The sequence below is a fragment of the Malania oleifera genome, chromosome 1 (assembly GCF_029873635.1).
Source record: "Malania oleifera isolate guangnan ecotype guangnan chromosome 1, ASM2987363v1, whole genome shotgun sequence".
NCBI classification, from domain to species: Eukaryota; Viridiplantae; Streptophyta; class Magnoliopsida; order Santalales; family Ximeniaceae; genus Malania; species Malania oleifera.
This window is the reverse complement of record NC_080417.1, coordinates 64,542,484-64,558,599: the sequence shown is the minus strand read 5'-3', so window position 1 is coordinate 64,558,599 and position 16,116 is coordinate 64,542,484. Positions and strand designations below refer to the sequence as shown.

The window sequence follows — 16,116 nt, the reverse complement described above, 5'->3', positions numbered from 1 at the left end:
AGCGAGATTTGTTTAAATCCTGCTGGATCAAGTAGCGAGATTTACTGTGCATTTATTTATTTATTTATTAATAATCCAAAGTATGTCATTTTCAAAAATCTTTTTAACTACAATTACAACATGAATTGTTTCAATTCTTTGTGCTTTCATTTTTTATTTATGTATTATAATAATAATAAATTAAATTTTTGGAGCGAATAATCATTTATTAAATTTAAATTTTCACATAAAATAAATTAAGAAAAATCTTAATAATTCTCATTTAAATTATATTTAAAACTAATAATAACATTTATTTAAATACAATCAACACCCAATTTGCCTGACCCTTTAAATCTCGTTGGATTAAGCAGTGAGATTACGAACGTCATTTTGGAAAATATTTTTTCAAATAGTGTATTAATTAATATATAATTTAAAATTAAAATGAAACGGTGAAAAAAACTCCAAAAGGGTCGGTTGCAAAATAAAAACGGAAATCATATTTCTAGGAGAATATTTCCAATCTTGCTTCCCTGGCTTCCCCCTTGTTTGCCTACAACCAAAATTTCCCCACTCTTACTGGAAGTTTTCAGGAAAACGTCTCTGTTTCGTTCAAGGTTTTCTCACATCATCTCCATGCCCCTGTCTTCTCAGTCCTCCTTTCCTATTCTCCTCTCCCGCTTCTTATCCTTTCTACAGGAAAGATGCCGATAGAAATGCCTGGAGGCCTACCCTTCTCGGTGGACACATGGACTCCTTCTTCCATGAGAAAGAGACACCATTTTATTACTCATGCCCACAAAGACCACTCCACTGGCATCTCCACCCACTTTGCATACCCAATCTACTCTACTCCTCTCACCAAAGCCCTTCTTCTTCAACATTACCCCCAGGTTTCTCTTCTTTTTCCAATTATTTTTCATTTTCACAAACAAAGATGCCCATTTCAATTGTTGTTGTTTTTTTTTATTGTTTTTTTTTTTCTTTTTCAAGCATTCGTTTTGGGTTGTTTTGCAGCTCGATGATTCGTTGTTTGTGGATATCAAGGTTGGGCAATCGCTCGCTGTTGATGACCCGGATGGCAATTTCTCTTTTACAGTTTTTGACGCGAATCACTGCCCTGGTAATTGGTTCTGTGTCGATTGATCGATTCTGTTAGATCATTTTTCCAATTGGCCTAGCTTTCTTTCTAAGGTTGATTTGGTCATTCCTGTCGCATTCGTGTTGGTTATGCAGTGAAGACAATGATTGCGATTTTTCTTTATGCAAGATAGGAAGCCATACATTTGAAAACCTCCTCTTTCCTTTTGTTTTGCATTGTCAAAACCCTGCAATATCAGATTAGGTATAATTGAATGATTAGGCCATGATCCGCATGGCATGGCGTGCAGTTGACATGATTGATTCCTTTTTGGCCAAGCAAATGATAAAATATAAATGTAAGTTCAATGTCTCACCTCTAATCATCACCTCACATTCTTGCTTCTATTTCCTTAGTAATGAAATTTCTTTCTCCAATATGTATGTTGTTGGTATTGGGCGGTTGGTTCACCTGAACCCAAACCTTCTATCTTACTTCTGCCTGATACTTTAGGTCAGAGCCTTAATAGTTCACAATGGCGAGAACATTGCAATATGACTTGGTTTTGCTGTGAATCTCATATAATTTGAACCTTATTGTCCTTAAGATTCGAGGAAACTCCTCTTGTTAGAGAAAACTCAACCTCTTGAATTCTGAAATGGCATAGTAGTTTTAAATTCCATGAGTGGGAACAAAGTTGAACTTGTAGGCAAATCAAGAGGCGTGGTCTGCATTGCATCATCAATTACTGTTGGAAAATATCTGGATGACTGGGTCATCGTGGTGGCTCCTCCACTTGCAAGTAGCATAGCAGGCTGCAATGTCCTCTAATAAAATAACGACTCCTCCAAACAAGAAATCAATTTAATATCCAAATTCATTGGCAGCTCAAGTGAATATGCATCTTCTCCATACTCTACGATGATACACATTTACACAATGTTTCACTAGTTTTAGTTAAGGAAGTTGTGGAGGGAGAAGATGCAAGGGATGGAAGAGAAATAATCTCAAGGGGATTTTCAACAATAGGATCAATGATAAAGAATTTTCAACAAACTCTAGAGCAACCCATTGTTTCTCACTCTTTGGGTTAGGAATGGAAAATTGAGGTTCAAGAGCAAGGTCATTGAAAGCATATTATTCCTAGTAGTTGGCGACTCATCTTGAAGTTCATTGCGAGTCTCAACAATTAAGGTTGGTGACAAGTCAAGGTCAATCTCTGGCCTAGAGGCTCCAACAGTGTGTAGGGTTACTAAAGACAAGTCTAAGCCCTTATTTTTAGAATATTCATGACTCATGTCTAGAGAAGAATCAAAAAATTGTTAACTAATGATATGCAAATCATTTATGTAGTCATGATACTCAATTATGTAAAAATTATGGGCACTGCAAATATTTGATTGTTTATTCTCAACAATTTGAGTTTTCTCTTGAACATTTGGGGAGGGTCTAGGATTACCTTGTGACCATGGAGAAATTGATCTAGTCTAATGAAACTCTCTAAAGATTGGAAGTGGTGTTATGGGTTGGTAGGTGGAAAAACCTCTGCTTCCAAAGGCATGTGGTAAGCCTCAAATAGAGTAGGGGGAGTTTTTGAATTTTCAAAATCATATGCTTTCTGAGTTCTTCCCTCAAACCTTTTTTGAACATAATCACCACTCTAGGTTCCTCACTAAGAGCACACCAATAAATGAGATCTCTAAATTTAAGGTAATAATCAGTGACACTAGAAGAAAGTGGCCTAAGATGACACATTTGGTTTGAAAAGGAAGGTGTATTCCCGAGAGGGGGGGGGGGGGGGTGAATTGGGATTTAAAAAGTTCTTTTTACCTTCTTTAATTAATTCTTTTTCAACTTCTTTTGAGTTCAGCAATCACACATGCAAAGGTGTTTTGCAATTACAAATTCAGCGGAAAATTTATTTTGTTAAAACCTTTATGAATGAATATACCAAGTTGAATATCCCTTTCAGCAATTTAATTCAATCCAACCAAAATAGTCAAAACACAATCCACAAAATAGAATGAAATCAGCAATTCTTCAAAGTTTCAGCCCTTGAGTAACCCAAATTAGAGTTTAGGTATGTAGCTGATAGAAGCCCTCTATTAGTGAACTTAATTTCTCAATATGAAGCACAATGTAAGATTCAATCACTCTTCCAAAATTCAGACTTTAAATAAACTTTCAATTAATAAGTTTTGGGTGTTAACCAATCAACGTACTCCCTTATGGTTTTCGCAATTTGTATTGATCAACCAACGTACTCCCTTTTTGGTTTCCGCAATCCCAAAGTCAAATTAATGTTCGGTTTATTTAATATCCAATCCATAGTTATTATGAACAGAAAATTAAAATTCAATCACGCAGTTTATATGAACGAAAAATTAAATGAGAGTAGGGAAGAGAGTGAGACGCGAGTTTTACGAGGTTCAACTATATCCGCCTACGTCCTCGCCTTTGGCAAACACACCCAAGGATTCCACTAAACCACTCCTTTACGGGCAGGAGCAACCTTACACACTCCTTTGCAGGCAGAAGCATCCTTACAATCTCTCCTTCAATATGTTAGAGTTCGCCTCTCCAAACGATAACCCCATGCTTGGTCCAACAACGATTCAAAGAACCTAAATTGTCTACAAAACAAGAACAAATTTTGGTGTACAAAGACACTCTCAACAAGAGCTGATTAGTACAACAATTAAGCACTAAAATATACTTCAATTCAAAATAACAATTGAAAGAATTTGAAGCCTTTAGAAGTATATCACCGTGAGCTATTGAAAGAATTTAGAGTAGGCTCAAAATTGTGAAAGAGTTTCACAGCAAAACTTAGTAAGGAAATTCAGAGATTGTTTGCACAAGAGAGCTTTGAGAGTTTTGAGAGCAAGAGAGCTTTGAATGCTGTATTTGCTTGGTGTGTTTGAATCCTTAGCCTTGGGGGGATATTTATAGATGTTTAAACAAGAGTATTTCGTGTTCCCCAAGTAACTTGGAGTGTTTCCCAAGTTTTCATAACGTTTAGAATTCAAAAAATCAAATTTGAAAACTTCCCGTTATGTTTAAAATTTGAAAGCTTGAAAATTCAATCGACTGGGAAATAAGAGTCAGTTGCCTGGATTTACTTTGTCAGGCGCCTAGAAAGACCAAAATTCTGATTTTTCATTTTGTTTTCAAATTCTTTTTGCTGTTTTGCTTTCCCCAAAATAATTTAAGACTTTTGAAGAATATTTTCTTGGGTTTTTTCAAAACATGGTCTCTAAGTCAATAAGTTTCCTAATGAGCTTCAAATTCAATCAAATCATCATTTGAATGAAGTACTTACATAGAGACTCTCTTAAGATTTAATTCTATTCTTAGCTCGGAGTCTTCATGCTTGTCATTTTCCGAGTCCTTCTTGTCTTTGAGCTTCAAATTTCTAAGCTTTCATTAAGTCTTCATTGGTATTTATGCTCTCATGTTCTTTAAGCTTTCAATTCCTTTTAATGTAGTCTTGCAATGAGCTTTCTATTCTCTTGAACTTGAATTTGAAAACCGGATTCCTGGAGTATCATTACTTACAACAAAACATGTTAAATTACCTTTAATTTGTTATCATCAAAACAAGATTAATAAGCCATGTTAGGCCAACATGGTCCATTAATTGCTCCTTGTAAGAATGTGGTGCCTACGTCTCTCTTAAAATATATCTCATTTCCAACCATGTGGTAATATGAGGTTCTCCATAGTAGTAGTTGTCCCTTTCAACCTTATGCCAATATTGCTTTGCTAAACAAGGAGTTTTGATTTAGCTAAGTAGATACTCTAGTGGTCACACAATCCATACCAATTATAATAATTCTCCATGTCAACCAATTAATTTAAGTAAAATTAAGGACTTGAACAGCCATCAAAATGAGGAGGACACCTACGTTTTATCAATTGTTGGTAGTTGCCAAGAAGGTGGGAACTAGATATGTGGAATTGACTCATCATTTCTTGTTCTCTTTTTAAGTGGAGAGCAAATATGGACTATTGCAAATTCAAACAACTGCTTAGATGAGCAACATTAAATCAATTTCTATGGAGTCCAAGTAGTGCAAGTTCATACAACATACCAAAAGGTCCTTGCAATAGCTCTGTAGTTTTAAGAGATTCTTCAGATATTTCGCCTCAATTTCTTTCAGATACTCCAATAAAACCCCACCTGTAAACTTGGAAAAGGGTGTTGACACACTGAGTTTATCCTCCAAAATTCATATTAAATAATCAAAGATGAATTTCTCAAACCAACATCAAAATCTTGTGAAGGAAAAGTAATTTTTTGCAGGAAACCTCAAATTATCACATCTGCTTCCCAATAGAATTCTGGAAGACTTAATTCATCCTCTAGTACATTGGAAATTGCAGACAGGTCTCTTTCTCAAACTTACTTCCCAGTTTCTCGTGTCTCCACAAAATAAATGCCTGCAAAATGCAACAAATAAAGTCTGAATCGAGTGTTGGTACTGAAATTATCCTCCAAACATGTAACATGCACTAGCCCTTGAATTTTCCTCAATTCAGCTTCAGAAACTACAGGAAAAAAAAAAAAAAACCAAAATATCAAGGCTGGAACTGTTTCTAACAAATCTGGAAAGCAGGAGAGATTCTTGCAGTTTCCCACTTGGGGATCGTCGGTGTGTGGGGCACATGTGCAGTTGGTGAGGCTGGTAGAGTGGATTGCCATTGAAACCAAGTGGTGAGGCTCCGGCTGGTGGCAGATCAGGGGCAGATGAGTCGAGTGGTGGTGGTGGTGTTGGTGTGTCAAAACAACTCTGGCAAGGTTGGATTTTAAAGGTGTTGGCAGCTGGAAAATTTCAGGTGGTGCGTGGGGACAACACCCGTCATTGGATGAAGATCAAACTTTAGGGAGTAGTGTTTTGGGGGTTCCTGTTTTTAATGGTCAGGAATGTGTTGTCAAACAGTGCCTGCAAAATTGTGTTTGAGACTCATGAGCATGACTGTAGTTTTCAGAAAAGTCGCAGACTATCAAATGCTTCTAGTTTCTGGGATTTTCCTGTGGTTTCTGAACTTGTTATTGCAGCAATTGAAGCCTGTTAGAGTAGATTGTGGTTGTGTAGTGGACGTGGTTTGACTTTTTAGATGATCCCTCAATGGAGATTGTTGTAAGAGTTGGAAATTTGATGGATCAGTTTACAAAGAAAGATTGTGGCTGAATCAAAGTTTGTTCCAATACCAAATTGATGTAGGGCAGAAACAGAGATTCAGAAATCAGGATAGATAATTATGGGAGAGAATTAGAAGAACAGAAGAAGAGGAGAAGAATAAGAGAGGGGTGGCAGGACAGGGAATAGACAAGGACAGAGCAGACAGTTCAGAAACAGAACTAAGGAAAGAGATGGAGAATTAGAGACAGAAGAGAAGAGAAGAGAGGAGAAGAGAAGAAGGAGAATAAGAAGGAAGAAGAATGAAAAAGAGAGGAAGAACCTGTAAGAGAGAGGGAAAAACAGGCTGAGAAATATGGATTTAAATTGATAAATAAATGTCTAATACATTACAAAGAAAGTACTTTTTATACATCTGACATTACAAGTTAGAGCTGGAAAAAATATTTACAAAACAACCTGAAATAAAACAAGATATTACAAAATATCCCCAAAGTAGTTACAGTACACAAAATGACCCTAAACTAACAAAATTTCTAGAATAACTGTATATTTTCCTGAACTAAAATAAAAAACCTAGCTACCATATAAACATATAAAGTTCTCTGTTGTTGGTTGTCCATCAGGCAGGGTATGCTTTGAATGTCAATATTGTTTAGCAGTTTTATTTATTTATTTATATTTATTTTTTAAAGGTGTGTTTTTGTAATTACAGTTGTCTTGAGCTTATCAGACCTCTGTTGATGTTGTACTGGGTCCAAACGTAAATTTTTTGGATAGAAAATTAAGTTTTATTAAGGGAAAGAGATTGAAAAAATACTTGAAACCCTGACATTTTGCAGTTCACCCCAGGCACATACAAAGAAAAAGAAGACCAAGAAGAGCTTCAGGCCTTCAACCAACCTAAAGCATTTTTATGATATCCATTGAGGAAAACTCAAACTTGCCTCCCAGCAAGCTTTAAGCAATTATTTGCCAGTCTATAACATGGGATTTCTGTATTCTTGAACGTTCTTTTGTTGTGCTTCTTCCAATCCCTCCAAAGCAGACAAGGGATAGCCACTTCTCTAAAAAATTAGCCAATTGGTTGCTGGCATGAACCATCCATTAGTATAAAAGAGATCTTATTGCTGCTTGCCTAACTTAAAAAAAAGAATTAAACCCCAAGCATGCACCATGGAATGGTAAAAAGAAAAACGGACCAGCACTATGTATTTTACAAACACGAAATCTATATGTTAATGGGTAATATAATGGTGTCAGCCCAACTCCAGTGAGGTATTATCTGCTTTGTCCAATTGGACCTCGTGATTTTGCCCCATAAAAGGCACCTCGCTTGGTTGAATGCTAAACTATCCTTATATTGCCAAGATCACCCTAGTACACAGTTGATGTAGAATCACAATATGCTCTTTCATCTGATCTTTGACGTCATTAGAGCTGGCACCTCTATGTAGGAACCACCCACATGATAGTATCCCTAGGATGGCTCTGATACCAAATGTAATAGTCTCAACCCAGTCAGGTATTGTTCACTCCGGTCCACTGGGCCTCTCAGTTTTGCTCCATAAAAGACATCTCACAATGTTGAAGCCTAAACCATCCTTATATGGCAAAGATCTCCTTGGCATACGTCTGATGTGAGATGGGGGCACTTAGCTTCTACTTACCATATGGTCTATTGTCGAGCACTTATGACTAGTTTCCATTGTCAACCATGTGTTTTAGTTTTCTTCAAAATAAATAAATTAGCCGTCTTGGGTTAGAGCTGAGTGTAACTTTGAAAGGGTTGCTAGTACATATTCAGTCAGTTCTCCAATCATTGCCCTTTTGAAGTTCTGGAAAAAAAAATATATGGAAATCTGTTCCTGCATTTTTAAATTCAACACACAATACTATGTAGCTTTTAGGCTTCATTCTTAAGATGTATTTCTAGAAACTCTTTTCATTTTCTTAATGCATCAGCTTTTTCTTATTATGAAATCATGTGATACTGGTGTAAAAGTCTCAAAATATGGGTCCTACTTAAATTTGACTGCACAATATCTAATGTTTTCAACTGATGTTATCGTTTAGTCTTCTGGAACATGTGTTGGTGGTGCCTACCTTTATATTTTAGATCTTTGAAAGCAGCTGTTGTCATTTTTATCCTGAAATGATTTCAGAGGCCTCTATTGACAGAATGATCCCTTGTCTGGCATGAATTTTATAAATTTCAGGGGCTGTAATGTTTTTGTTTGAAGGCAATTTTGGTAGTATCCTGCACACAGGAGACTGCAGGCTAACATCCGAATGTCTGCTAAGCTTACCTGAGAAGTACATAGGTACAAAAGGAAAAGTGCCTGCACATCGACTTGATTATGTTTTCCTGGACTGCACATTTGGTAGATTTCCTTTGGAGCTTCCCAGCAAGCTGTCAGCAATCCAACAGGTATTCTTTGTCCAAACCCATCTCAAGCAGATTTTCTGAGGTGTTTAAGCAGATGTTAAACAGTGGATGCAGCATGTCTGCCATGAGAGCAGTAGCTCAAGCCCTTTATCATATTTTGTGTCAATGATTTTCTTTAATTTTAAGTACATGTTCATAAATAATACTTGCATATAACCAGAGACGTGCACATTTACATGAGCATGTGTGTGTGTTTGTATGCCGAATACACCTGGAACTGGGCTTGCCTTGGCAGGAAGGATGGAGTGTGATGGGAACATACTGATTTTTTATGCAATAAATGTTGGGCTTGTTGAGATACCTTACACAGAAATAGCTGTACATATAAATAATATGGATTAGCACAACTAAATTCATTAGACATTTTAGTACAGTGATGATATATGCTATGAGTCGCACCATATATATATGTTCACACACACACACACATGATTGGAGAGTAAATGAACTTATGAACACCAGTGTTGTTTATCTTTCATAGTACAGTTTTTGTCCTTTTTTTTTCTTGGTGGATTCCTATAAGTCTATACGACATATTTGTGATTTATGGCGTGTTCCCAAGAGAGAGGGGGGTGAATTGGGTATTTAAAAAATCTAGGTCTATTAATCCCTAATTTTGAGCACAACCAGTATTTCACAAACCTAGGGTTTTTCTAGCAATCTCAAATCCCATAAATATTCAAGCACACAAATATTTAAAGCACATACAGTATTCCAAACAAGTTAAATAAAAACATACAAGTGCTGGAAATTAAAGAGAGTAGGGAAAGAGAGAGCAAACACAATATTTTTACGAGATTCGACTGTACCCATCTACATCCTCGCCCCAAGCCAACCCGTTTGAGGATTTTACTATACCAACTCCGTTAATCGGATGGAGCCAAGCCACTTACAACACTCATTACAGGGTGAAGCCCCCCTTTACAATACTCCTTATAGGATGGAGTCCTCCTCTTCAAGCGATACCCCACGCTTGGTCCGCTCCGTCTAGGCGGAGCTGCCTCTCCAAGTGATACCCCACACCTAGCACGGTTCACTACCCGAACCGCAGGGATACAAACAAGAAATTGCTTCTTCAAAGCTGAGATGTACAAATAAAAATCTATATGCACTCTTCAAATGATTTAATACTTGAAGCTTGGTAGAGTAAAGGTTTTTCTCTCAAAAATATTTTTAAAATAAACAATGAGAGATTGGAAAATGATTCTTCTCAAATATGATTGACCTTAGCAATATCAAATATGAGAAGCCTCTCAAGCAAAAATATATGAGTGAATATATTGCTCAAGGCTCTCTTCAATAACCCAAAGATTTTTCTCCAAAAATATTTTCAAATAAAGGAGCAGGAGAAATATTTTCTCAAGATTGACCTTTCAAAATATCAAATGGTAGAAATCCCTTCAAGCAATATATATGAATGTAAATATGCTCAAGGCTTTTGAGAAATTTTCTCCAAGAAATATATTCAAAAATGAAAGTAGGAGAAGTGAAAGTTTGATCGTCAAAAACAAGAAAGCTTTCAATATATATATGTGAATATATGCTCAAGCTTTCAAGATTACCTCAAGTAGAAGAAGCCTTTCAAGCAAATATATATGAGTGGATATATGCTCCAAGTTTCCTTGAATAACCCACAAGATTTTCTCCCAAAAGAGTTTTCAAAAAGAAAGAGTAGGAGAAAATAAGAATTTGATGTTCAAAATGGGTTTGAAAAATGAACAAGAATCAAAACTATGCAAGTGTGCTCCCCGAGTGTTTTCCTTGACTTCTCCAAGTATTTAGGGTTGATATTTATAGGAAAAATGGAGATAGAGACATTTTATGGCCGTTGGGATGTTAAAATATAATTTATTTTGAAAACTAGCCGTTTTATGGTCGTTTCTATGCTTTTCCCGAGAGGTTGCAAACACCCTTCAGTATTTCGGGCATAACTTTTTCTACAAAACTCCAAATTGGACGTTGTTGGTATTATCAATAGAAAGCTAAGAGAAAATCTCATAATTTTCATGTTGAACACTTTCTAGGATAAGAAGTATGATTGATTAAGAAAATCGCTTATCATTGAGGCGGCAAAAACATGAAGGGAATTTTCTGTTGCGGACACCTTTCAGTATTTTGGGCATTACTTTTTCTAGAAAACTCCAAACGGAACATTCTTGGTATCAAAAGAAAGCTAAGAGGAAATCCCACAACTTTTGTGTTGAACAATGTTTAAGATCAAAATGGATTGATCAAGAAAAGTGCTCATTAATGCAATGGAAGAACATGAAGGGGTTTTTGAAAAACTTGTTTTGGAGTTTTTCATTCCAAAAATGATTTTTATAGTTGAAATAATTTTTGCACATTTGTATAATGATTTTCCGTCAAATATAGAGTGCATAAGGTCAGTCTAAGGTCATATGAGAGCTTCAATTCAAATTAGATGATATGTGTGCACAATTGAAACCTAAAAACATTACAACTGAAACGAAACACAAGCCTTCAAGCTTTGCTCTTCTCGTATCCATGGAATACGCCGTATGATGTGCACGTTTAAGTGCTTCACGGCTTCCATTTTGCATCTGCCTTTTGTGCTTACAGAAATATAAACTTGTTTATAGAATTAGCACACAGATGAGATACTGTGATTTGTCATAATTAAAACAGAGATAGGACTCAAAAAGTCAACAATATTTGTTATCTTGTGAAAATTGTTGCTTTTCCCTTTCAATGGTGTGCCAGTCTACAGCCAAACTCCATCAACCTCTAATTTCTCACGAACTTTACTTAATTTAATTTGATTTTTCTGATCTTTAAGCATTCCTAGAAATTCTTTGTTCGCGTTTACAGCATCTTTGATATTTTCATTCAAAAGCATCTATCTGTCTAGGTAGCATATTTTGTGGAGCCTTAGTTTGAATCCTGAGTATAATTAGTAAAATAATGCAATCATGGAGCTATCCCCTGGATATTTTTTTTACTCTCTTGCCACTCAAAGCTGATGACTTGTGATGTAGATTGTAGGCTCTCTTGCGCCTAATTTTTCAGTTCTACTTCTACCAACCCAATCTTGTACTTTTCAAAACCAAGGATGTAAAATTGAGCGTGAGAAATTTATCCCATTCATAAGGCATTGAAGTGGAACCTTTAAAGTGGGGGGGGGGGGAGATGTCTCACCAATGGGTGCTTAGAACTTATTATCATGTGTATACATTTGTCTAATTTCTATTAGAATTATCAATCTTTAATGCTTGTCCTATATCTGTATGATCACTGTCTTCTGGATTTCTAGGCATTTTACGAGGATCAGTTGTTTATACTCTTCCTTTTTGCCCGCCTGCCCCCAGTCCCCCCAAACCTCTCTTGCTCTGCCTGTTTGAAGTCCTGAGTATGTTAACTATTAATGCCTTCTTTTGTGCAGCAATCTAAATAATTTCATGATATGTGTGTGTGTGTGTGTGTGTAGCAGGTTATCAATTGCATATGGAATCACCCTAATGCTCCTGTGGTGTACCTAGCCTGTGATCTTCTTGGCCAGGAAGAGATCCTTCTGCAAGTCTCTCAAACATTTGGGTCCAAGATATTTGTAGATAAAGCCAATAGCCCAGATTCTTTTCAATCTTTTATGCTTACAGTTCCTGAAATACTCGCTCATGATCCATCTCCCCGTTTCCAGTTATTTGAAGGATTTCCTAAACTGTATGAGAGAGCAAGGGCAAAGATAGCTGAGGCCCAAGCTAATTTCCAGCCTGAGCCTCTCATAATCCGCCCTTCAGCACAGTGGTATGCATGTGATGAAGAGCTGTCTGGGGTTGGGAGAGTAAGAAAACAAAGATATAGTGAAGCTGTAAGGGATCAGTTTGGTGTTTGGCATGTTTGTTATTCGATGCATTCATCAAGGGAAGAATTGGAGTGGGCCCTACAACTTCTTGCTCCGAAGTGGGTCGTCTCAACAACCCCGAGTTGCAGAGCTATGGAGCTAGATTATGTCAAGAAACATTGTTTTCGCACTAAAATAACTTCCAATGACCCTATCTGGAAGCTTCTTGACATTAATACAGAAGTCCCTCTGTTTGCCACAGGTGAGGGGGGATCCCCTGTAGTAGAAATATCCTGGCAGACTCCAGCTGAAACCCAATTGCAAATGAAGAAGATATCTAATAGCTGCAGAGAAGTACTGTGTTTGTCTCCAAATGAAAGATTTCCTCTCACATTATTTGGACGAGCAAGACATGGTCTCCCAGATATACCTGTGTTTGAAGAGAATAAAATCTCGTCTGTACATGAGGACATTTCACAGATCACTTTGAATGCTGTAGGACCAAAATCTCAATACCAAAAGAATATTGCTTTTAAAGATCAATGCAAGAAGCTGTTGGAGAGCACGACAAAGATTAGTGTTGAAGTAGAGAGTGAGAATTCAATGGAAACAGAGTCAGTTGTTCGTGAGAGTGTTTCTTGTTCGCCACTTGTATCATCAAAGAACTTCAGCAAAAGCTTTAGAAAGTTGTACAGGTCAATGAATGTTCCAGTGCCGCAGCCTCTTCCCTCCTTAGTGGAACTTATGAAAGCCAATAAACGCCCCAAGAGGAGGTTTGAATTTTAGTTCTTCCTACAATTTGTGATGGACAGCCTACACATCTGCAAGAAAACTGGAGTCCCTGTTAAGCAATCAAATGTCCGTTGGATCAGACTTTCATCTCAACTGACTCTGCTTTATAATGCATCAGTCTCCAAGATTCAAGTCCTTAAGAACAGGGCAAGCATTTATGAAGCCCTATCAGTTTGGTGGCCAAGTTATACAACACATTCATTTTTAGGTATCCTAGTTTGCCCACCACCCAATTAGAAAACCTGATGTACAATGATTCTTTTACCTGATGAACAAGGGGCATTTGGATTGGGGTTTTGATCTACAAACACTGCAACACTAAAGTGCAGTAATGTCTTCTCAGCATTCATTTTTTGTGTTAGGTGTTTCTTGCCTTCAGAAAGCTGAAAGGACTTGTTTAGTGGTAATTTTCAATTTCTAAAGTGTCCCTATTGTCACGGGTATCACATTAGAGAAATGTATCATATCTGTTACAACATCAATTTGAATGCAAACCTGTTGATTGAATGTTGCTACTCTTAACTACAGTAATTCTTGTTGTTTGTGTATGATAATACTCGAGTGGTAAAATGGGGACAAGTTGTCTTCCTAGATTGTCATGTTATTTTGGAAAAGTTGATAAAGTTAAGAATTGTTTCCAAGCTGCAGATATCTGAGCTCCAGTGCTGCAGATATCTGAGCTCCAGTGCTCCAGAAAGTCTACAACAAGAAACTGATTGCCAAAGTGATATGTCTTATAGAGAATACCTGAGTATGTGGTTTCATTACTTGGTTTGCTACTTAGAATAGACTTAATGCTTCAAACAACACCTTGAATCGGGGGAAAATTCAATCTTCTTCTTGCACCTTGTGTGTAGAAGGCTTGGAAAGTAGAACATTTATTCTTAAGAGTGCAGCCTCACAAAAATACATTTACGGTAACTAACTTCCCAAAAGTGTTTGGTTTTCTTTTTTGGATGACAATTTTCCTACTCTTTTCTACTTGTACTTGGGACTTTGATTTTATTATAAGTGATTTCGCTCAGCTTGCCTGCATCTATCATACTTGGAAACTAGGAACTTAGTTATTTTTCAGAACTCTCCCATATTGATCTTGAGATTGTCTCCAGTAGCAATCTCTTCGAAATTGAGGACTGATTTTCTAGAATATATTTATGTTAGTTTTCTCCGTAAAAAAAATAAAAAATAAAAAAAAGTAATAATATACACTGTTTATTACCAAAATGAGCTCAAACCTAACGAGTGACACGATACCTGCCTATTTATATTGGATTTGAGTTTAGGAGGGGCTGACTCATTCATAAACGTGTCAACTTGAACCCAACTCCATTAATAATGAGTTAGTCAAGTTCGAATCAGGGATGTACCCACTGAGTCAGTCATTTAATTTTCTGTAAATAAATATTGAATTCTATATATGATATTTGACGCATGTATGGTCTATCATATATGCATTGAAAGAATAAAGATTAATAAGACACAAATTATATAATCACATTTAGGAGGGGAAACAGAAAAAAACAATGATAAATAGGTTATAGGTATATTCTTTTAATTTCAAATAACATTTTTTGAAATGTTAAAAAGAAAATAATAAATAAGTGTTATTAATTGACATTTTTTAAGATATTAATGAGAAAAGAGTAAATGAGTAATTTTTTTTTTAAAAAAATTTCTAATTCTTTTTTAGTGAAATTTTAAAGAAAAAAAAAATTAAATAAATATATAATGAGTACCCATTTATTAATTGGGTGGATTTGACCTTATGGTTTATTCACTCATTAATAGACTAATCGACCCAAATTCAATCCATTTAAGTTTAACTTATTTATGACCTCAATTACCTGTTTCACTGCCCTTCTCATAAGGCATCCCACTCCTACAAATAAAATTTTTTGAAAATAGTATTGTAGGGAGATTAATATTATATTTTAAAAAAAATACACTTACACCCACCACAATTACATGTACTATGTTCATGGTTGTAAAAAGGTCATTCGGTAAAAAAAATAAATAAATCTAACCAATATTGTAATGTAAAGATACATGAATGGTTAATAATGTTTTTCGAAAAATTTACCCTCATGAGTTTAAGGAATATTATTATTAATAAATTTTACAAAATTGTGCATGGAAAAATACCCATAAGGGGAAAAGATAAGAAATTATTTTGCGTGTGGACGACAAAGAAAAAAAAGAAATAACATATTAAAAAATAGGAAAATTCATTGAATTATAAGAATGAAGAAACGGATAAAAATTTGAGGAATTAAATAATTAGTTTTATAAAATAAAAATACACTATATTTGCATTACATGGGTAAAATTACATAAATAAAATAGCATTTAATATATATTGTACTTTTACTTATCCACATAACATATATCTTATTAGGATTGTAGTGTAGTAACCCGAACAATATATATATATATATATAACAATAAATATCTTGGAAGAGATATTTTTTAGATATTTATATATAAATATCTTGGAAGAGATATTTTAGTTACTTAAGAGCTAAATTATGTATTTTTTGTTTATATAACACTCTCTCTCTCTAGAACCCATGTCCACTCTCTCTTTCTCACTTCGATCTTTCACTGATCGTTGCTCGTTTCAATGATCGGAAGTTACCACGAGGATCAGGGAGTGAATATCTACAAGTCTAGCGGAGTGGATTCTTGAACTCGGGAAAGAGCTAGGGTTTGGTTTTCGCGCGTCTCGGGTTGTTTTTTAGGAAATAGGTAAGGGGATCTAGTCAAGTCAGCTTTTTAATGATTTGGAACCGTACAAAATGTTTATGGAGTAAGTGTATTTATGTTTTTAGTTGAGGCTTCAAAAACCGACTGTTCAAAAGGTCATTTTTCA

The 16,116-nt window shown here is 35.7% G+C and overlaps 1 protein-coding gene across 2 annotated transcripts; it reads left to right on the top strand.

The window, feature by feature from the left end:
• The first annotated feature begins 474 nt into the window (after positions 1–474).
• Positions 475–13,762, top strand: LOC131166529 (uncharacterized). Of its 2 annotated transcripts, none has more exons than XM_058125128.1 (4): positions 475–875; positions 1,000–1,105; positions 8,427–8,638; positions 12,105–13,762. In XM_058125128.1, the coding sequence occupies exons 1-4, from the start codon at positions 687–689 to the stop codon at positions 13,239–13,241; spliced, it is 1,644 nt and encodes a 547-aa protein (XP_057981111.1). In that variant the 5' UTR covers positions 475–686; the 3' UTR covers positions 13,242–13,762. The 2 variants fall into 2 exon arrangements, with proteins under 2 accessions (XP_057981111.1, XP_057981107.1); XM_058125124.1 differs by having other exon boundaries at positions 482–875; positions 12,102–13,762.
• The last annotated feature ends 2,354 nt before the right edge of the window (positions 13,763–16,116 follow it).